General features: G+C 41.5%; 1 protein-coding gene across 4 annotated transcripts in view; it reads right to left on the bottom strand.

The window, feature by feature from the left end:
• Nucleotides 1-24,410, bottom strand: part of ZMAT4 (zinc finger matrin-type 4) — a 353,920-nt gene that overhangs the window by 146,456 nt on the left and 183,054 nt on the right. For all 4 annotated transcript variants that reach the window (XM_032413353.1, XM_032413355.1, XM_032413354.1 and 1 more), the window contains one exon: nucleotides 17,176-17,332. In XM_032413353.1, the coding sequence (XP_032269244.1) occupies nucleotides 17,176-17,332 (157 nt within the window). The remainder of the gene's footprint in view (nucleotides 1-17,175; nucleotides 17,333-24,410) is intronic.

Raw genomic sequence — 24,410 nt, 5'->3', positions numbered from 1 at the left:
AGAATTACAGACCAATATCCCTGATGAACATGGATGCAAAAATTCTCACCAAAATACTAGCCAATAGGATCCAACAGTACATTAAAAGGATTATTCACCACGACCAAGTGGGATGTATCCCTGGGCTGCAAGGTTGGTTCAACATCCACAAATGTATTGTATCAACGTGATACAATACATTAACAAAAGAAAGAACAAGAATCATATGATCCTCTCAATAGATGCAGAAAAAGCATTTGACAAAGTACAGCATCCTTTCTTGATCAAAACTCTTCAGAGTATAGGCATAGAGGATACATACCTCAATATCATAAAAGCCATCTATGAAAAACCTACAGCGAATATCATTCTCAATGGGGAAAAACTGAGAGCTTTCCCCCTAAGGTCAGGAACGCGGCAGGGATGTCCACTATCACCACTGCTATTCAACATAGTATTAGAAGTCCTAGCCACAGCAATCAGACAACAAAAAGAAATCAAAGGCATCCAAATCGGGAAAGAAGAAGTCAAACTCTTACTCTTTGCAGATGATATGATACTTTATGTGGAAAACCCAAAAGACTCCACCCCAAAACTGCTAGAACTCATACAGGAATTCAGAAATAAAGTACTTTTTATTAACTGCCACTTGGAAACTGTTAAATCTGAAGGTCCAATGCTATTCTGAGTTAGCTCTATAAAACCACAAAGCAACTCTAGAACTCCTTGAGGTCTTCTAAGACAGATTGAGCTCCTTTGCTCCATCATGTTAGGTACTCCCAACCGTTGAATCAAGAGAATCCAGGGTGCCAAATGCTAAGGCAAGAAGGTCCTCCAATCCCTACAAGTTTAAAGACCATTTCCTTACACCACTGCTTCTCATATTAAGCAATGAAGTTGGTGGGCAGAGGATGATTGCAAATAAAGAAAAGGTTTTAGGCTAGATAAGACTTTGCAAATCAATGTTAGAAAATCTTTAGGTTAATTTAGTCCCTGGGGGAACAGAGGCCAACCCAGAGCCTGAATTATTTAAATGTATCATCCATAATTGTTCATTTAACTATGGCTTGACCACAAATTGCATACTTCATTGTTGCCATGCAGACACAGCCAAAAGGGAGTGCATGAGAGAGAATATAAATGATTTCTATTGAAGAATTTTTAGGACAAGGGTGCCATTAACAACTAATGAAGGTGACGCTGCTTAAAATTTGCAACTGCAAGTGTGCTCCACAGACCAAGAGCATCAACATCACCTGGCAGTTTATTGGAGCTGCAAATCTCAGATCCCACCCTGGACCACTAGATGAGACTCAACATTTAGGAGAGTTTCAGGTGACTGGTATGCAAATTAAATTTGGAAAGTACTGGATTAGAATCAGCGGTTCTCAGCCCACCTGAACACTTATGGACTCTAGGCCCCACCCAAGCCAATTAAATCAGAATCCCTGGGGCTGGAGCTGAGCAATGGCAGGCTTTAAAGCTTTGCAGGTGCTTCTAGTGTGCAGCCAGGGTTAGGAATGATCAGATTGGAGGGACAGCACCTGGCATGAACCTCATTTTACTTCCATCTTATGTATTGTGTTTTTATGTTTCATTTGTATTTTTATGTTTCATTTGTTCAAATCTATGTACTGGCACCATGTTCTACATTAGCATACAACACTAGTCCTCATGCAGCTTGAAATCTAGAATGGAAATACTTTTTTTTAATGGAAATACTTTTTGTTAACTCACAGAACTATTTTATTAAGTTGCATTAATTCTACAGAAGCCTATTTATTCAAAAAATCCTAAGAGGCAGCAGATAGAAAATAATAGGTTTTGCAATAAAATCAAACTAGATTTAACTCAGGATAGGATGACTTTCTGCAGTGAAAATATTTCCTAAAATAAAATGGGGCTAATGGTTCAATCTCGCTATCTCTGTTGTGCCTGCTTGATAAAAGTTGGTTCCCAGAATCCTGGCCACAGAAAAAATGAAGACCGGAACCAAGATCTCCTAACTCTTACGTCATGTTTTCCCATGTCCCACGCTGACATCAGTTATGCCAAATTGACAGAGCCTGCCCTCACACAGACCAGGAACATAGTGAGCATGAGACAAGGGAGTGTGTGGGAAGACTAAGTCAGAAAAGCTCACTTGCTGGTCATGAAACATTCATGTATCTGGTCACAAGTTTGTGGTGACTACAGCAATCTAAGATTCTTTCAAAGCGATCCAGGATGGATTGTAGAATGCTAGGAAGTAGAGAGAAGAGCCAGAGAGGTGGCTTAAGGAAGAAAGGTGTATGAGTAATAAAGGATTTGGGATTACTGAGCCAGAAGAGGAGAAGCTGAAGCATTACTTAATAACACTTGAGACACATAGAGGATTACAGAATTTAGACTGATGGCCAGCTGTTTTTCCAAAGCTGCTAAAAAGGAAAAACAGACTGAGCCTGAATGGTAGGCCTTTAGAAGACAAGAAGCTTAAGGGAGCTGATGCATGATGTTAAGACACGTTTACTGCCCCTGGGGTGGGTAGCTGAGGAAGGTTTGTACCCAGTGGTGAAAGGGAGAACATTTAAACCATGCTAGATAATGGGACTTAAGAGTTAAATGGAATCTTGCTGGAAACAGAGATGGGTAAGATGGTAACTCAGGATTCTGTGAATTTCTAGGGATAACTCATTCTCCATGCTAGACACAGGATGAAACAACATTTTTTAAGGCAAAACTCTTGAATATTAAATCATCAAGATTAGGCAGATGTATGGACATCTTTCTTTCTGACTCTATATTTTGACTAAAAATGATCTCCCCTTTGTGTTAAGAAAGATCAAGTAAAATGTTCACGTATATGCCACAGTTAGTTCTTGCCTCCCCCATCCAGCAGCATGCTTGATATATGAGTTTTACTAACTGAAAATGAAAGGTCCAGGTATTAAGATTTCATCAGCTCTGTTGACTGAAAAGCAAAATGAAGCTGATAATCATTAGCACTTTACATTAATCAAGGTATAATTACAGCGGGAATTCCTGAGTACACCTTTAACTTCAGTCTCCTGCTTCTCAGTTATGAAATATCAACAGGTGATGTAGAGCAACAATCATGCCTACAAATGACTGAGGACTCTCCCAGAGACCTCCATATCTCTCAGCTCTGAGGACTGCACTCAGAACTCCCAGACCACATCTTTAGCCAGTAGCACCAACAGTAAGAATGGCTGCAACTCATGGTACCTCCAAGTGGTCAAAATCCTCTTGAAAACCTAGATGGATTCATAATGACAGCAATAGGACTCAACAATGTGTGCATTCAGCAGACGATTAGCAGGAAATCCTACACAAGAGAAGCAGTTTCTCTGATGGCTGAGAGTAAAGTAAGAAAACACAAAATTTAATCTTTTCCAGCTTTCAGATAAATAAATTGGTTTGGCATCTATGTCATATGACAATTTATATAGCAGAATAACCTACTGAGAAATTAAATAATTGTCTTATTTTCCAGTAGACCCACTTCATAAAAATGAAAGGTGTTTTCCATTGCATTCCAAAATGGGGGTTAAGCCTTGAAGTCTGGCTTTCCCCACCCCCAGGACAGAATAAACAGATGCACTTATTCTGAGCTACCTAAAGAGCAAAGGAATCTGAGTGTCAAAGAAGGGTGTGCTTTCTGATATCAGGAAAGGAATTGTCTTATTAGGGGCTGGGGAAAAAGAGGGTTGCAAGTATGGGTAGAGACCTGGGCATCTTAAAAACAGTATGTCTAAGGTGGCAGGACATCCCCCAGAAATGTACATAATGGAGCCTTGGCCTTCTTTTTTTATTTTATTTTATTTATTTATTTGACAGAGAGAGACACAGCGAGAGAGGGAACATAAGCAGGGGGAGTGGGAGAGGGAGAAGCAGGCTTCCCGCTGAGCAGGGAGCCCGATGCAGGGCTCGATCCCAGGACCCTGGGATCATGACCTGATCTGAAGGCAGACGGTTAACGACTGAACCACCCAGGTGCCCTGAGCCTTGGTCTTCTTTTCCATAGCCTCACTTGACACAAAGGGGATGAAACCATCAGTGGAAGTCTCTGACATGAAGGAATATGTCAACCTGTGAGGGAGACAGCTAAGTTGAGATCCACTTCTGAGGAAGCCCTGGGGCTTCACCCACAGCCTGTGGACCAGCACACAACAGCATCCTGGGTGACCCTAAAGTAGCCAGAGCCCACAGGCTGGGAGACTTCCTTGAGGGTGCCCTTATGCCTCTAGGCCCTTGTGTGGTCCTAGAGAGGGAGGAGAGCGTACCCCAAAGAATGACCAAGACTATCCTTCTAACCCATCTTCAGGGCTAGAGGACAGGAGTAATTTACACTGATTTTCAAAATACAAAGAAATATGATATTTATTGTACTCAAGTACTATCCAGTAATTTATACTTATTGTATCTGATTATTAAGGAAACCAACCTGAGTGTTACACAAGACTTTTGAGGCTGCCACTTAAAATATACAGATATTTCAAAGGATAGAGTACAGTCTGGGACATTTACTACCAATTATTTTAGGTAGAATGCTTACTTTACAAGTGCCTTCTCAATTTCATAGGCTAGACAGTTTTCGGGTTCTTATCTTCAATGGTTGATTTAAGAGTTCTTGCCAGAAAATCTCTCACTCAGAGTTTTTTTCTGAATAGTAATGCATTCTGTGTATGGATTCCACTCCCTGACCACATCTCCTATTGTCAGTTTCAGCATAAGCACAGGAAACTGACAATTTTATTGTTCTACTCTATTCCTTCATAAAAATGTGTTAAAGAACACTTTCTGGAATAAAGGTATAACCATATCATAAAAGGTGCTGAAATCATCAACTGTCTTATACCACTATTTGATCATCCAAAAAAGAAAAGTGAGTTTATGCTATTTAAAAGGATTTGTGAAAATCACCTAGGCAGTAGTCTCATTGTTAAAATCTTTAATTCCATTCAATCTTTGATCTCTTGTTTCTCTGGTCATCAAATATAAAATAAAAAGACAGTAGCCTGATCTAATCATTGCTCCAAGCCTCTTGTGATCCAGTGTTCAAAAGTAGTGTCCAAAAGAAGTTAGCTGGCCTCGCATTGCTTATTTATTTAAACCCCATTTGCTGAATGATAGTCAGCGGCCTGACTCATTTGTTTTCTCTCGACAGTGTGACCTCATGGAAAGATTACTGCAAAACAAAAGAAGTCTCTTTGCCATCAACCCGTTATATCACCCTGGGCAAATGGCTTTACCTCTCTAGGCCTGTTTCCTCATCAGAAAAATGAGATGGTTGAAACAATGATTGGTAAGCACCTTCCAGCTCTGCGAATCTATGAATCTATTACTTGTAGTTGTAAGCATTAGAAAAGCCAAAGACATCATCGGAACAAATGCATTGATCTAAAGATGACATCTTAGAACATGCCAGCTTTTCTAATTTAAGAGAAAACGCACTGCTATGAAGATCTGCCTGTTTGACAAAGTATTGTTTGCGTCTATTAAAACAAGTATCTAGACAAGCTATGCTGGCAAACCAAATAACCTGATTCAGATGATAGAACTGCTGCAGTGTATGAAATCTTATACGCAAATAGGAGGTGCTGATTGAACCTGGAGTGCATATATTATTTTAAAATTTGAATTTATGTAACTTACAAACAGATCTAGAACACCCTGATCTTTATTCATTCAACAGAGAACTCAAATAAGCAATTCCGTGTCTGGCATAGAAATTTATGGAAAAGTTCCAAAGCTCTGTCTGTCTCATTTTCTGCAGGAAATAAGAAAGGAAAGAAGAGAAACAAGACTGCAGAAGAAGGATATATGATAAACACACACACAAGACAAGCAGAGTGGACGAGATCATTGCTTATCTGTTCCTTTTCCCATATTATTCACTGTTCCTTTTCCCATATTGTTCACTGTTCCTTTTCCCATATTGTTCACTGTTCCTACAAATACTTGATTTAAAGTTTATAAATATATCTTTGTGGCTTTGTTCCTTCCGATCATTTTAGTGAGAGCCTTAGAGTCTGAACTATGCTGTTCATTAGGTGAGCAAAAATCTGTAGATCAATTTTGAAGCACTATTTGTCACCATGTCGAAATGAAGAAAAGGTCCTAAAATGTGCAATCAGAGGCCCTGGGTTCAAGTTCCAGTTATGCTATTTTACTGCATAACATCAGGCAAGTCACTTTACCCTGCTGTCTTAATTCCCCCACAGGTAAAGTAGAGAGAATGATACTTCAGACTTTGTGCTTTTTATGAAGATCAAGTGAAACAATGAATGTGATGTTTCTGATAGAATGTCTTTAACATTATCAGTTATGATCACTTATTTTATTATTAGTTTACATTCTGCCCTCTCAACTATGGTTTTACCATACCCTAGGATCTTTAAAATGTTATATATCTTTATTCATTTTCGAGTGATGAACAGACTTTTTGAAATGTTTTTATAGGTGTAATGAATATAACTTTTGATATCGTCAATTCCTGTTATTCACAGTTAATTATGTTCCTTACAAAGTCTCCAAAGAACACTGAATAAGCAAATACCAAACCATTGCTCCTTAGGGGAAATTCAAGCTTAGGTTCCTGTGAGCCTATGTCACATCTTGGTCAATTGATCAATATAGAACCTTGTTTTATGTGTGCTTCTGTTTAAAGACACCTTATTTAATATATATTTTTGATTCATTAACATTTAACTCCAAGTCATCAACATATAACTCATGCCTAAACTAAGCTAAGCTAACTAGGAGTTGTATGTAAGTGATGAACCACTGAATTCTACTCCTGAAACCAATATTGCCCTGTATGTTAGCTAACTGGAATTTAAATAAAAATTTGAAAAATAAATAAATAAACTAAGCTAAGCTAAATGCACATATTTTTTGCCATAAGTTCACACAGGCATAACTGGATTGTAAAATGGAGTCTGACCTCAGAGCTTTTGCTTATACTCTACATTACTCCGTATTTCACCTATTTTACCAGGAGAAAAAAAGTTTCCTTAAATCAAGGAAGCAGACAGGACAGGCATGACATTTTCTGTAAAGCTGGTAAACCACTGCCTTTGATCATTATATTTATCAGAAATTTAAATAACCAATTCATTCAAAAATAAAGCTATAGGTATTTAAATGCCTATCATTATTCTCAATTATGCTTCCAATTTTCACTCATCTAACAAATATTTATTAAATGCCTACCACGTGCCAGGAAGCGTTCTACGTGCATTCATCAACAGAGCCATGATGCTGTAATGCCTATGGAGCATACTTCGGAAGTGTTTGCTATCAATCTTCTACTGTTGCTAAGACACACACACATTACAGCAACTTCAAACTCGTAAGGGTCAAAAATGAAAGAAAGGTTACTGCCAAGTTTGATGCCATTTCCTGTCAAGCCAATGATGTCTGAGAATCACATAAAAGAGAGTGCTCAATATCCATTTTTGCTAAGAATGATAGATGTATTCATAAAAGCTTATATGTGAAACAGTAACTTTAAGGGACGATGAATCAACCAGGATAGATTAGGCTCTCCTGCAATAACAAACAACCCCAAAGTGTCAAAATAAAGGCATCTTTCTTGTTCTTGCAAAGTCTAATGTAGATTGAATGGCCCTCCTCTGTCTTGTAGCCTGGTCTTAAAGTAATGCACGTTACATCTACACATAATCAATTCAAAGTCTGGGGAATGTAGGAAGCAAATGGATTTTGGATGAAGAACTTGTCTGCCACAAACACAAATTAATTTTCTTGTTAATCCTAAATACAAAACCTAATGTTCAGATTATGGATAATCTCAAAATTTCACTTTGATTAATGGGAGACAATGGGGAATACCTGTAGTTTACAGCCTTTTTCCTACGCTTCAGATTTTGACTACATAATTCATATTCTCTTCAAAAAAATTTTTAAAGAATAGCTAAATGATGTCTTCTTTAGCATTTTGAGTAAGAACACAGCCTCGTTCTTATTTCAATTATCTTGTTTGTATGGGTTTATCACGAGAAAGGGGGGAAAAAAACACTAGCTAGCAAGCATAATCTCAGGGCCTGCAGCTTTTGTCATGTGCCATCAGTTAAAAGAAGTTGGCCAAATACATGTGCACTCAGAATTTCAGAATAGGAACTCCTTTGGAAACAAGATCTTTGCAGATGTAATTAGTTAAGCTGAGATGAGGTCATACTGAACGAGGGCGGGCCTGAAATCTAGTGACTGGTGTCTTTACAATAAGAGGAAGGACACAGAGACATACAGGGAAGACAGGCATGTGGCAGTGGAAACAGAGATTGGAGCATAAAGGTTAGAATGCCAAGGGACGCCAACAGCCACCAGAAGGCAAGAGGAGGCAAGGAAAGATTCTTCCTTAGAGCCTTCAGAGGGACCATGGCCCTGCCCACAACTCAGTCTCTGACTTTCAGCCTCCAGAACTATGAGAGAATAAATTTCTGTTCTTTTAAGCCACCCAGTTTATGCTAATTTGTTGCAGCAGCCCCGGGAAACTAATATAGATTGGATCATAGATTTCAACTAAGAATTAAAAATCACGAGTTATAAGCATACTAAGGCTTTGGCAAAATATGAGTAATATTCATCTGCTGAGTCTTCATAAATGTCTTAGATTTTTAGACCTAGTGGAGACATTGGCTATCACTCAAGTCTTACAGCTTCTCTGGAGAACTTTCTTGCTCTTAACAAGGGGAAGGATTCCCCTCATTCTCAATTCTTGGGGTACCTCCCCAAGGTACATCTCTCAAACTTTCCTCTGCCCTCAGTCACATCTATCTGCTGATCCCTGTCCCACCCGGTACCTCCCCCTGCTCCTCATAGGTGTGCAGAGCCCAGGAAAATGCTTGCATTTTATATACAAACCCACACCAGCACCATTCTCTCTGTGCTGCCTCTTCCTTGAGATCATTAACAGGATCAGAGGTCAGCAAATCTTTCATGTAAAGGACCATGTAGCAAATAGTTTAGGCTTTGTGGACCATATGGTTCCTGTCACAACTATTCAGCTCTGCCACTGTAGCCCAAAATCAGTCTTGATGGAACATAAATGAATGTGTATGGTTGTGTTCCAATAAAACTTTATTTATGGACTGAAATATGAATTTTATATATTTTTCCGGTGTCAAAAAATATTCTTTTGATTTTTTTAAACCATTTACAAACATAAAAACCATTTTTGGCTTGCAGATCAGGTCAGATGCATGCAGCAGGTCAGATTTGGTCCTCAGGCCAAAGTTTGCTAATCCTTAATCTACATCCATGGTTCTCCACTGGAGTCAGATTTTCCCCCTAGGAAGCATTGGGCTATGTCTAGAGACATTTTTTTATTGTCACAACTAGTGGGGTTCTTCTGGAATCTAGTGGGTAGAGGCCAGGGATGTTGCTAAACATCCTGTGGTGCACAGAACAACCCCTCCCCCAATTGAGAATGTCGAGACTCCTGAGACGAGAAACCCAGATCTAGATTAAGGATTCCTTTAAGAAACTGAGACCCTTCCCTAACAATCCCCATTGGTTAGACGGTTATTAAGACCTCACTTAAATGGCTCTCCTCATAAATACTTTTCAGAACATTCCAACCACAATTACTTTAACCTATTCAATATCCTATTGTATTTGTAGACCTTCCCAGTGTGTGGTTTATTGTATTCCAGTGTCTGTGTTCCCTCCTACTCCATGGGGAGCCTCCAGAGGGCAAGGGGTGTCTCATTCATCTTTGTGTTTCCAGGACACAGGATGTTTGTTGAGAGGGACTAAGCTAAGAAAATAATGAAATAAACCTCCATGTTATGAATTCTCTTATGGCAGCTACCAGATGAGGGAATTTCAACTTTGATGGAGAAATGACTTCTATCCCTTGGGGTGGACATTTTCTGTCTGAGAATGCCAGCTTCGCTGGGTGAGTCAGTCACCAGCAGAGGGCCCCATGCTCGATGCAGTCTGAACTACCTATGGCCAGAAAGCCCAGTGGGACTGGAGCTGGCTGAGCCTCCACTTAGTGAGAAGCTCCATTTAGAGGCAGCTAGGACTTCCTGCAGCCACTCCTGGAGGCAACAGTGACACATCTTAAGCATCGGTTGAGCTCCGTGTTAGAAGCTACACTGCCTTCCATGAGGCAGGGGCAATTGAGAGGCCACAGACAATAATGGATTTGGCAGAATCACCCAGCCCTGACTTTCCTCTGTCCTGCTCCCATCTGACATACCTGATGCCCCTTGGATTCCCAACTCAGCTTCCTTCTCCATCTCCTGATCTTTACCCAGAGATCTTCCCAGCTCACAGTTCATATCTGTCCCCACCCCAGCACCTTGCACTGGCTTCCTCCTAGGACTGCTGTGCTTCCTCCTAAGACTGCTGGTATCAGCTAGTCTGCACCCTGGATGGCTGGGCCAACACCTTTATTAATAGCTCCCTGCCTGGCACACATCCAGAGCCCCCAGCACACAATCCAAAGCCTCAGTGGCCAGCCTTTTGAGCATTCAGGCTGTTTCTCTCATCTTCCAACTTAACCCCTGTTCAAATCATCTCCTACTTATTTCTCTTGGCTCTTTCCCTTTCCCCCCTATCTACCCAGTCACAATGGATTAATGTTTTGTTTGGTAGATTTCTGTGGCTGTTTTGATTCTTCTTTTTCCCCAGGTTTCTGTGACCGTGTACCCTGGCCCATACTTCTATGCTTGCACTAGTCCTCAAGCAGGGTCTGAACACCAGATTATATTTTTCTGTCACTCTCTGTCATGGAGAAGAACACGGCAGGCAAGGCTGTATACAGGAATGCGGCAGAATTCAGAATAAGTGTGGAGACATGGTTCCTCTGTGAAGAGCGCTTGAAGACTTATGGATGAGGTAAACTCACTGAAGGGAAGCAGCCATGGACAATAGACAATAAGATATTTTAAGTGCAAAATATATGGCACAGCATTCAAAGAAGAGTAAATAAAAATAGCTCCGTTTCCTGAGTGGACAGAGCTAAGATTTATTGAGCACTGTGATAAGCACTTTGCATTTATCAACCAGCTCATATAATCATCATGGAAAACCCTTACTAGAAGTCATAGCATTATATCCACCGTACAGATGGGGAAAAGGAGGCTGAGGCAAGTGAAGTCCTCTGCTAATAAAGGGAGAGGCCCACATATGTCTCCCTTTAAAGCCAGTGCCATATGCCTTGAGATTTCCAGCAGCCATGACTCACTTCGGAGACTGCGTGGAGACTGATGCTTGGAAGATGAAGCTGTGGAGACCCACAGCAGGAAGAGGGAAGGGCCTCTGGGCTATAGTACAGTGGCAGGGAAGGAGCAGCGGGCTGGTGGTACAGGAGACCTGTCTGGAGAAGGTGTGTGGAGCAGAGAGAGGAAATGATGTGGGAGGCCCAGAAGAGCTCAGCTGTACAAGCCCCTGCATGCTAGGGGAAGGAATTCACCTTGCTATCGATGGAAATAGACCAGAGGTCTAGTCATAAGTTGTATTTGGGGAATGAGACCCCGATATGAAGATAGACCTTTTGTCCCTCAGGTAAGTCCCTGTCCAGAGTGACGTCAGTGTTGTCTACACTGCATTCGAGCTTCCCTGAGGTAGATATGTGGAATGCATATCAAGGACCGCCTTGTTTGGCCAAGTATTTTCTTAGGTCTGTGTCTGTCTTGAGGCTGCTATAACAAATTACCACACATTTAATGGCTTTAAACAGCACAATTTTATTTTATTATCATTCCAGAGGTCAGAAATCTTAATTCCATATGCAGTCTTAACTCCTCCTGTGTAACACCTATTCATAGACTCTGGGGATCAGGACAGGGACATGCTTGGAAACCACTATCTGGTCTCCTGCAGGCAGTGATTTTGCCCTCAGGGCTGGGTCACTGGCAGACCTGCAGCCCTCCAGCGCACACCCTTATGCGCCACCCAGGCAGCCACTTGGGAAAAGCCACAGTGAAGTGCCCAGGATCCCAGAATGAAGCCATCATGCAGCGCATATCCTCAAGGCTCTGTCTGGTTCCTCATCCTCCTCACTCTGTTGGAAGTGCTCACCTTCACCCACAGACTCAGCTTCTTGTGAGGGGCATCCAGGGCCAAATCCCAGTCCTCAGGGATTTGGAATTAATTAAGCAGAATTCCAGCAGCAGCAGCCTGACCTCTGAGGTTCGGCATCAGCTTCTAGCCCCTTACCATTTTGTGTTTCGATTCTGCTAACAGAGCTTCTTCTGCATTCCCGAGATCTATAGCCTCTGTGGGCCCTCATTTGGTTGGCTGGTTCCTTCTTTTATCATTGAAGATCTTGAGTTCTAGTCTTGAAAATGATTTACTATTGCATTTACTTGCCAGTTATCAGTTCCAGATCCAGGGTGCTACCCCCCAGCTTAGTGACCGGGTCTCTCTCCTCCTGACGGGTCTCCTTCACGCCCAGGGCCCTTTTGTCTCCTCAGCCCAGCAGCCATCCCCTGACCCCCCATGCCCACTAGCATTGCCTAACTCCAGTGGGCAGCTCCAGTGCTAGGCCCTGCCTGCCTTGGTCATGGAACTTGTCCCAGACAGTCTTGTCTCCAAGGAGACACACACGATGTCCCTTTGTGCTGTTCCCAAGGTAGTATTTGAACAACCCCGTGTTAACCAGGAAGTCAGAGTCTTTGATAGAAAGGAGTTAGGCTGTCCCCCCACCCCATCAACTTATTTACCACATGCTCACCTGTGAATAACCTTCTACTTTCCAAAGCTTTTTAAATCTATCGTTTGCTCCATAAAAGGGCCAATGAGGTAACAGCATCTGGAGTTAGAATGAAATGACAGATGAGACAAGTGAAGTTGGAAAGGATAATGGACCTACCAAAGATCACACAGCACCTTAGGCCAAGCTGGGGCCTGGGCTCCTGTCTCCTGACTCCCAGACCATCATTCTTGCTGCCTATCAGGTTAGTGGGTCAAGCCTGCAGGTAGCATTGGGCGGAGAATCAGGGTGGAAAGACTTTAAATATCATCTAGGCTGATGTCTCTGGATGGAATCCCCTCAAGAAATGCCCTGCCAAGTATCAACCAGCTTCTGCTTCAGCAACACCCCGCCCCCTCGGCCACACATCCCACCTGAGTCTGCTGTCAGCTCCAGGGCCTGCTACTCTGGAGGGACGGCTTACACAGCAGCATACCTGAGCAGGGCGCTGCTCTCTCCAGCATCTTGATCCAGTTGGTTGGCTTTCCTTTTGGTTTCATTACAGAAATCTAATATCTCTGAAACTTAGTAATCATTTTCTTATCTTGAGTTCAGATCTAACTCCTTAATTTTCTACCCACTCATTGGGTACATCTGTTGCATCCAAGCACACACTCACACACTCCCTCACATGCACTCACACTCACACATGCATACACGTTCTCACATATTCTCACACACACTCACATACTCTCATTCTCACACACTTACGCATGCACACTCACACACTCTCACGTTTACACATGCATACACACTCATATATTCTCTCACACACTCTCATATTCTCACACTCACACGCACACAAACACACTCACATATTCTCATAATGCTTTCACACACTCACATGCACACACATACACACACTCTCACACACACACATATTCTCGCACTTTCTCTGACACTCACACATGCATACACATATATTCTCTCACACACTCACATATTCTCACACACTCCTTTACACACATACATTCACATATTCTTACATACTCTCACACCCATGCACACATAAACACACACTTCCGCGTATTCTCACAATGTTCTCTCACACTCACACACGCACACACATGCACACCTGCTCACCTATTCTCACACACTCCCACTCACACACACTCATATATTTTTACATACTGTTTCACACTCACACACACACATACACACACATACCATGAATCTCTTTTTTCCCATAACAGCCTTCCAAAGATTTGCCCCTGAGCAATCTCTTTTCCATGCTAAACCACCTCTGCTTCTTTTATTCTCCCCCTGAAGAGAGGATTGTCATGCCTTTCACGGTTCCAACCTCTGGACTATACCTCCTCTAAATCCTTCTCATGGTGTGGCAACCCGGCCAGCCTCCAATCTGGGCTAGACCTCCATGCTGAGGTCTGCTGACCCTTTGAGAATACAGTGGGCCGAGAATTCTCCTCAAGCTTTCATCATGAACGAGAACAGAGATTCTGAAGCACACCAAACAACAAGAATGGGAGCTGGTATTTGTGCCAGCAGCTCTGTCAAGCATTTCAGAAATTCTAGTAAACATGTTCCCATCTGGAGAAGACAACTCTAAGTGCAATAATTCTGCAAGATATCCAGTTGATGCTTGATCAAAGCACATCTTGAGTAGGTGGAAAGGTAATGATTCACAGACACCAATTGCTCACCCTCATCAGACAGAGTAGCTGGGGGAAGCACTGAGTTGTGCTTCAATTATCCCTACCCAGAAATCACTACAGTTCAAGAGCCTGTGATTCTGGGAGGGGTAGCTTACACGGCATACTTGAGCAAGGGACTTGCTTCTCTCTAGCATCTTAATTCAGTCAGTTTGGGTTTTATATGTTCTTTTTTTTCCCCTTTTGTTTTCATTACAGAAATAATTTTAAGCCAAGCTGGTTGATTAGGCAGAGCTGTTCCTAGATGTGCATAGGGCAGCCACAGCTTAGAGGGTGACGTCCTTCAAGAATGGTCACTGGGCTTGGCCTCAGGCAGCAAGGAAGGATGGCAGGTCATCCTGACTCTATTCAGGGAGCTGGAGAGATTGAACTTAGTAGCTCAGGAAGCCCATGGCCTAGGTGTTCTTTTCTCGTGCCTCTCGGTCCTTATCCTTACTTATATCATGTGAATTTGTGTTTGAGATCAAGCTTCAACCTATATCCTCAGTCTGGACATCAGGTTCCTGATTTGTTCCTTACACTTGACTTCTATCCCAGCCCTCTTGTCTTAAATTATGGTGCCCTGTCACACTCTAACAGCCTTTACTTTCACCAGCCTGCAGCCAGGGCCCTGCTACCACCTAGCAGACTTTCCCAATGCCAGTACCCAGCTTGTTCTCTGCAGGATCTCTGTCCCTAGACTCTCCATTGCTAGGTACCACTCTCCCATTAAGCCTTCAAATCGTATCCTCTGCCACACCTCCCAATGCCTACCTTCTACTTATCCTTGTACCTAATGACTCACCTGGCCCTAGCAGGACACACTGCTTCCTCTGGTCCCTGCCAGCAGCTGGGTTAACACCAACCCAAGCCCAGGGAACAATTTAGCTCCCAGACCCTCTAATTCTGTCTGGTGTTGCTATCCTCCAAGACCCTTTCGGGTCCAAGCAGCTTTAAAGAGAACGGATGAGAGCCTAAGCTCCAGAAGGGGGATGTGCAGCCTGGGCACTGTGAGTTAGATGAGGAAGGGAGATTCTGGCATAAAGCAGCTGAAATCTGTTTCCCCAGCTCAAGCTACAAGCTGATAGAGCTACTTACCTCCCACCCCACCCCCATCCCCTTCTGGCCTAACTGGCACCGTGACTTTGATCACACTGAGGACTGGGCCAGCTCTGTGGACATCAAGACAAAGTCATGAAGTAAAGGTTGCAGTTTAAGTGCTCTTGATTTTTCCTTTGGAATATACTGATGGGAACTAACAAATTACCCCCAAGTTATATTTACCAGCTCGTAGGGTATTTGAATTCAGGAAAACAAACTGGTGCTTGGTTATCTGGAGGATATATTTAAATTCACAAAGAACCATTTGTGCCATGTGGTGATTTTTTTTTTACAGAAATAATAACTCTCCCCTTTGCTAATTGACATGATAAACAAAGATAGAGCTTCCCCTCTTCCATCACTACGTCCAAAATTAAATTTAACAGCAATTCTCTGCTTAGGCAGAAAGAACAAATGGGCTAGTTACTCATTCGTGGAAAACAGGTAAAAATTTTCCAGTGACTGTTTCTTTGAGGTGTCTATTTTAGGAAATTTGGTGGGGAGTAGGTTACAAGGTGAATATCCAACCTTTTAGAGAGCAAGAATCAGGAGTTTCAACCGAGTGACTGCTTATAAAATGCTAGCACACGGAGTGTGCCCAGGAAAAAGCCGAGCTAAGCTCCAGATTTCAGGCGTTTTGCAACCCTGTCCTATATCTGAATATCATAGTCACCTTTACAAAAACAATACCCTTTAGTTAAACTGAGTAGAAAAATACAGTGGAAAGATTACTTGCTATTCTCGAGGTGAAAGAAGATATTTTTCCTAAGGAAAACACTGGTGAGAATAAAAGCCAAGTATTGTTTTAGGCTCTCTCCAATCTCCAAAATACCATTTAAAAAATAATTATGCCCACGATTTATGCACGATTCATTAGACAGATAAAATGCACTGCTAAATTTTAATTGCATTGGAAGAGTAGACATCATGAAATATACCCCAACTTCTTGGGATTATAACCCAGCCTGGGAACATCTTCACCATAATTTAAACTTTTTCCAAATAGTCTAACTCGATTCAATTATAAAAGTATTTTAGTTTCATAATTGGATAGACTTATGAAGAATTATTTTAGTTAAGCAATTACAGGGTCAAATGATCTTTTATCAATATTTAAGCTTTTTGCTGTGAAAGTTAACAGGCTTGAATTACAGACAACAACAGGAATTGTCACCTAAGGGGCGGCGGGGGGAATAAAAAACACCTTAGTTGTCTGCAAAGGAAACTGTTTTTAAAGACCACAGTTTTCCTCGTGCCCACCCTCACCAAGATAAGGGCAGGATGATAGCCTGCATTACACAAGCACAGGCAGTGAATCGACCCACTAGACACAAAACACCACCTGTTACCCATATGGATTACACACTGAAGCTACAGAAGAACAGCATTCATTATATAATAGGTACAGTATCTTACATAAGATATGTAATAAATATGATAGACAACATCTTGCAGGATGCAAACAGCCTTGCAGAAGATGCCAGCTGCTGAATTACTAATCTGACGGAGCCAGGGTGAGAGAATGAGCACCTGCAATTGTATTTAACAGTCTTAGGACAGCAAGGTCTGCTGGGCTACCTGCCCATCCCTTTAGGTTTCGAAGGACATCTACTTTTAGACTCTATTCAGGCAGCCTCTTCTGAAGAGGGAGCACAATTAACGGGACAGGCGCAGCGCTCCGACTTCAGTGTCTCCTGTGGTCATTGTTCACACACATACCTGTGGTCTTTAGTGGGGTTTTCTCTCCTAGCAACAGTTTTAACCTTTTGGCATGGATTTTGCCTTGATAATGTGAGTCAGCCACCACTGCCGAGGTAAAGGACATGTTACAGAGTGTACAGCACTTATTCTTATCCACCATATCGGCGTCACTTCCCTACAAGGAAAAAAGAAAAAAAAATAACATTAGAGGGAACCCCGAGTCCTAAAATTTCTTTTTTTCCCATTCCATTCTGTTGAAAATAAGATATACCATAGACTTTTTTTTTTATTATGTTATGTTAATCACCATACATTACATCATTAGTTTTTGATGTAGTGTTCCATGATTCATTGTTTTTTAAGATTTCTTTAATGACTTGAACATTTTTCTTAATTAACTGGAGTATATATCATAAAGTTAAGATGACCATGCTGGCTGAATTTTCTAGGAGAGTTTGTATAATTTTCTTTTCTTTGGGAACAGTGATCAGTTAAACCCAGCACAAAATACTTAAATTCAGCTTGATTTTTATTCTTTTGTAAGACAATGAAAGTGAAGCATGAATCAGAAAAAAATAAATCCTTTGTTAGATCATGGGACCTGGCTATTGTGCACAAAGACCATCAATTACCTATATCATACAAGGGGAAGATTAATCCATGGGCTCCCTTCCTGCTAGTTAGAAATTGAGGGTAAGGCGGACTCTCAGATAAGGAGTTAATCTATTCCTTAATGGGACAGCAATCATGAAGCATCTTTCTATTAAAGAGCAGCCTTGGATGAGGACCTGGCCCTATAATAGCCCCTTCTCTTATTCTAAGCAGGCCCAAAGAGTGCAATTTAAAATGGCATGAGCAGGGGCGCCTGGGTGGCTCAGTCGTTAAGCATCTGCCTTCGGCTCAGGTCATGATCCCAGGGTCCTGGGATCGAGTCCCACATCGGGCTCCCTGCTCGGCAAGAAGCCTGCTTCTCCCTCTCCCATTCCCCCTGCTTGTGTTCCTGCTCTCGCTATCTCTCTCTCTGTCAAATAAATAAATAAAATCTTAATAAATAAATAAATAAATAAATAAATAAATAAAATGGCATGAGCAGAAGGATGAAGGTGGGGATAGGATGGAAAAAAGGGAATTATGTATTTTCTGCAAAATAATAAGATGTCCAGACTGCTGGAGAGAGTGTTGTCTTGCAAAATAACTCATTTCTCTTTAAGGCATTCATCTGTAATATTTCTCTCATAATTAATGTTCATCTTTGGGAGGAGTATTATCATCAGTGTGTGGGGGGGTACCCACTGCCATTTATTCTCTTGACCTTAGATTATTAAATCTTAGTCTGCCTCCCTGACCCCTTCATCACAGTTAATGGGTGACATTTGAGGAAATGTAGTGCCAGGGGTTGGGGATCATTGAGAGGAAATGGACCCTATATAAAGAAGAGAAGCTCCTCCCAGAGGTCTTTTCCTGGACAGAGACAAATATTTAGGGCAAGACACCTGGTTAAGGCATGAGGCTATGTCTACTGAGTCATCCTTACTGATGATACTTAAAGCTTTGAGTTTTCCCTTCACCCTCAGAAATAAATTAATTAATTAATTAACTAAATCACTAATTATTTCACACCTTTGTGCTGTATACTATGGGAACTAACTAGACCAAGCAGGACAGGGAAGAGTTGGCGTTTCTTCACCTACCTCGCCAACCATACCTGGGAGATGCCACAGAACCCATGGAGAGAGTTAGAGCCCAGAGATAACAGGAAATTACAAATCAGGGAGTTACTGAAGTGTCTGAGCCTAGTAAATGAGGAGTGGATACCTCATGAGGGCTGAAAGACCCAAACTGGTACTTTCCATTATATTTTAAGGGATATTGATCTTACATTAAAAAAAAAAAAAAAGAAAGAAAAGAAAAGAAAAAGAAGGTTGTTAAGGTGAAAGTGGATGCTTGAATAACTCATTTTTCACCTTATTATGCATACTTTAAGCCAAACCATGTAATTTTTCTTAAAATTAGTAGTAAGGTCATAAGCCAAAGCTTATGATCGATACTCTACACCTATTTACAATCTGTGCATCCCTTCTGCACTTCTAGCAAAAGTACCAGCCAAACCTGGCCCTTCTCCCTGGAGCTCTAAGATGTAGACATTTCTACAGAAAGGCTGGAAGCCCAACACAGGGACTGGTATCAGTATATGAAGTATACTCAGAAATAGTTTCTAGGGCAAAGAACTGCCTTTAAACTGGTTAATGATCAATTGATTTAGGATACTCATTCATTCAACACATTTTTAAGGACCTGCCAAATATGTTAGATGTTGTGTTAGATGAGTATGACTCTGTTCTCTGTTATTAAGGAGGTTGGGAGCTGGAGAATTGGAGAGGGCATCAGAAATTAAAGGAAAATAGTATAATCAAGAAAACAAAAAGATGGAAAAACATTCCATGCTCATGGATTGGAAGAATAAACATTGTTAAAATGTCTATGCTATCCAGAGCAATCTATACCTTCAATGCCATCCCAATCAAAATTCCAATGACATTTTTCAAAGTGCTGGAACAAACAATCCTAAAATTTGTATGGAACCAGAAAAGACTCTGAATCGCCAAGGAAATGTTGAAAAAGAAAAAGCTGGGAGCATCACGTTGCCCGATTTCAAACTATATTACAAAGCTGTGATCACCAAGACAGCATGGTACTGGCACAAAAACAGACATATAGACCAATGGAATAGAAGAGAGAGCCCAGATATGGACCCTCAACTCTATGGTCAAATAACCTTTGACAAAGCAGGAAAAAATATGCAATGGAAAAAAGACAGTCTCTTCAATAAATGGTGCTGGGAAAATTGGACAGCCACATGCAGAAGAATGAAACTCGACCATTCTCTAACACCATACACAAAGATAAACTCAAAATGGATGAAAGACCTCAATGTAAGATGAATCCATCAAAATCCTAGAGGAGAACATAGGCAGTAACCTCTTTGACATTGGCCACAGCAACTTTTTTCAAGATACATCTCCAAAAGCTAGTGAAACAAAAGCAAAAATGAACTTTTGGGACTTGATCAAGATAAAAAGCTTCTGCACAGCAAAGGACACAGTCAACAAAACAAAGAGGCAACCCACAGAATGGGAGAAGATATTTGCAAATGACACTACAGATAAAGGGTTGGTATCCAAGATCTATAAAGAACTTCTGAAACTCAACACCCAAAAAAACAAATAATCAAGTCAAAAAATGGGCAGAAGACACGAAAAGACATTTCTCTGAAGACATACAAATGGCTAACAGACACATGAAAAAATGTTCATCATCATTAGCCATCAGGGAAATTCAAATCAAAACCACACTGAGGGGGCGGAGCAAGATGGCGGAGGAGTAGGAGACCTGGATTTCGTCTCCTCTCAGGAATTCAGCTGGATAGGGATCAAACCATTCTGAACACCTACAAACTCAACAGGAGATCGAAGAAAAGAATACCAACAACTCTGAACAGAAAAGCGACCACTTTCTGGAAGGTAGGACGCGCGGAGGAGTGAATCCGAGGCGATATTCGGGAGGATAGACGGCGGGGGAGGGGGCTCCGTCGGCCGCTTCTGGCAAGTGATAGAGCCGCGGAGCACAAAATCGGAACTTTTAGAAGTCTGCTCCGCTGAGGGACGTCACTCTGGTGGCTAAGTGGGGGGTGGAACCCTCGTGGGACAGTGTGGTCTCAGGACCCTCGGGGTCACAGAAAGACCGGGGGTGCCTGAGTGCGGCAGAGCTCCCAGGTATCGGAGCGGGGAAGCCGGCTGCAGAGACAGAGCCCAGGCGCGGGCTCTCAGCTCGGGGTTGCCATAAACCGTGATCCGCGGCACAGTCGGGCCACTGCTCCTCCAGCAGGGACCCAACGAGTGGCAGATCCGGGGAGACTCACCTTCCTCCCCCAGGGAGGAGTGGCGCGGGAGCGCACCGCAGGGATCTGCTGGGTTTGGAGACTCCACCCGGGGTCGGGTGCCAGATAGAAACGCGCGGTCACAGGCCGGGTGAGCACGGAGTGCAGCTGGAGACTGGGGAGACAGGAGTGACTGACTGCTTTTCTCTGGGGGCTCGCTGAGGAGCGGGGCCAGAGTCCTCGGCTCCTCCGGGGCGGAGATTGGGAGGCCGCCATTTTCACTCTCCGCCTCCAAAGCTGTATGGAAAGCTTGCAGGGAACAAAAGCTCCAGAGAGCAAACCCGAGCAGATTACTTAGCCCAGACCGGGTAAGGGTGGGGCAATTCTGCCTCCAGCAAAGACATTTGGGAACCATGGCAACAGGCCCCTCCCCCAGAAGATCAGTGAGAACAGCCAGCCAAGACCAAGTTTACCGATCAATGAGAACGGCAGAACTCCAGCGCTAGGGGAATACTGCACATAGAATTCATGGCTTTTTTACCATGATTCTTTAGTCTTTCAAAGTTAATTATTTTTCTTAACTGTCTTTTTTCTTTTTTTTTTTTTTTGAATTTTTCTTTTTCCCTTTTTCAACCAACATCTTATCAATCCCTTTTTTAAAAAAACATTTTTATTTTTCATTTTTAGAGTCATAATCTATCCCTTCATAGTAGTTACCCGTATTTTTGGCATATATACATAAGTTGTTCTCTCTTTAAAATTTTGAGATAGTTTCTTCTAACAGATCAAAATATACTCTAAATCTCTAGTGTATGGTTTTTTTCTACTCCCCTGCCTGATCACATTCTCTCCCTTTTTTCTTTCTTTCTTTTTTTTTTTAATCCTCTTCTTTCTTTTTTCAAACAACTTATCAAATCCTTTTTTAAAATTTTTTATAATTTCCATCTTTACAGTCATATTCCATCCCTTCATCATATCAACCCTTATTTTTGTACATATATAAGTTTTTCTTTCTTTAAAATTTTTGGAGGCACTTTCTTTTAACAGACCAAAATATACCCAAAATCTAGTGTGTGGCACTGATTTATAAACCAGCCTGATCATATTTGATCACATTCTGTTTCTGTTTTGTTTTGTTTTGTTCTGTTTTTGTTTCTTTTTATCTTTATCTTTATCTTTTTCTTTTTCTTTTTTTTTTTTTTCTTTTTCTTTTTTCTCTCTTTCCCTTTCTTTTCCCACTGCTTCAGGTCTTTTCTGATTTGTTTAGAGTATATTTTCTGGGGACATTGTTACCCTGCTAGCATTTTGTTCTCTCATTAATCTATTCTCCTCTGCACAAAATGACAAGACGGAAAAAATCACCTCAACAAAAAGAACAAGAGGTAGTACCGACTGCCAGGGACCTACTCAATACGGACATTAGTACGATGTCAGATCTAGAGTTCAGAATCATCACTTTAAAGATACTAGCTGGGCTTGAAAAAAGCATGGAAGTTATTAGAGAAACCCTTTCTGGAGAAGTAAAAGAACTAAAATCTAACCAAGTAGAAATCAAAAAGGCTATTAATGAGGTGCAATCAAATATGGGGGCGCTAACTGCTAGGATAAATGAGGCAGAAGAAAGAATCAGTGAGATAGAAGACCAAATGATGGAAAATAAAGAAGCTGAGAAAAAGAGAGATAAACAACTACTGGATCACGAGGGCAGAATTCGAGAGATAAACGATACCATAAGACGAAACAACATTAGAATAATTGGGATCCCAGAAGAAGAAGAAAGAGAGAGAGGGGCAGAAGGTATAATGGAGCAAATTATAGCAGAGAACTTCCCTAATTTGGGGAAGGAAACAGGCATCAAAATCCAGGAAGCACAGAGAACCCCTCTCAAAATCAATAAAAATAGGTCAACACCCCGACATCTAATAGTAAAACTTACGAGTCTCAGAGACAAAGGGAAAATCCTGAAAGCAGCTCGGGAGAAGAGATCTGTAACCTACAATGGTAGAAACATTAGATTGGCAACAGACCTATCCACAGAGACCTGGCAGGCCAGAAAGGACTGGCAGGACATATTCAGAGCACTAAATGAGAAATATATGCAGCCAAGAATACTATATCCAGCTAGGCTGTCATTGAAAATTGAAGGAGAGATAAAAAGCTTCCAGGACAAACAAAAACTAAAGGAATTTGCAAACACGAAACCAGCCCTACGAGAAATCTTGAAAGGGGTCCTCTAAGCAAAGAGAGAGCCTAAAAGCAACATAGACCAGAAAGGAACACAGACAATATACAGTAACAGTCACCTTACAGGCAATATAGTGGCACTAAATTCCTATCTTTCAATAGTTACCCTGAATGTAAATGGGCTAAATGCCCCAATGAAAAGACACAGGCTATCAGATTGGATTAAAAAACAAGACCCATCGATATGCTGTCTGCAAGAGACTCATTTTAGAACCAAAGATACCCCCAGATTTAAAGTGAGGGGGTGGAAAACTATTTACCATGCTAATGGACACCAAAAGAAAGCTGGGGTGGCAATCCTTATATCAGACAAATTAGATTTTAAACCAAAGACTGTAATAAGAGATGAGGAAGGACACTATATCCTACTTAAAGGGTCTATCCAACAAGAAGATCTAACAATTGTAAATATCTATGCCCCTAACATGGGAGCAGCCAATTATATAAGGCAATTAATAACAAAAGCAAAGAAACACATCGACAACAATACAATAATAGTGGGGGACTTTAACACCCCCCTCACTGAAATGGACAGATCGTCTAAGCAAAAGATCAACAAGGAAATAAAGACTTTAAATGACACACTGGACCAAATGGACTTCACAGACATATTCAGAACATTCCATCCCAAAGCAACGGAATACACATTCTTCTCTAGTGCCCATGGAACATTCTCCAGAATAGATCACATCCTAGGTCACAAATCAGGTCTCAACCTGATTTGATCCCAAAAGATTGGGATCATTCCCTGCCTATTTTCAGACCACAATGCTTTGAAACTAGAACTCAATCACAAGAGGAAAGTTGGAAAGAACTCAAATACATGGAGGCTAAAGAGCATCCTACTGAAGAATGAATGGGTCAACCAGGAAATTAAAGAAGAATTAAAAAAATTCATGGAAACCAATGAAAATGAAAACACAACTATTCGAAATCTTTGGGATGCAGCAAAGGCAGTCCTAAGAGGAAAGTATATAGCAATACAAGCCTTTCTCAAGAAACAAGAAAGGTCTCAAGTACACAACCGAACCCTACAGCTAAAGGAGCTGGAGAAAGAACAGCAAATAAAGCCTAAACCCAGCAGGAGAAGAGAAATAATAAAGATCAGAGCAGAAATCAATGAAATAGAAAC

This window comes from Phoca vitulina, unplaced genomic scaffold, assembly GCF_004348235.1.
Source record: "Phoca vitulina isolate PV1807 unplaced genomic scaffold, GSC_HSeal_1.0 scaffold15, whole genome shotgun sequence".
NCBI classification, from domain to species: Eukaryota; Metazoa; Chordata; class Mammalia; order Carnivora; family Phocidae; genus Phoca; species Phoca vitulina.
This window is presented reverse-complemented; position numbering and strand designations above follow the sequence as displayed.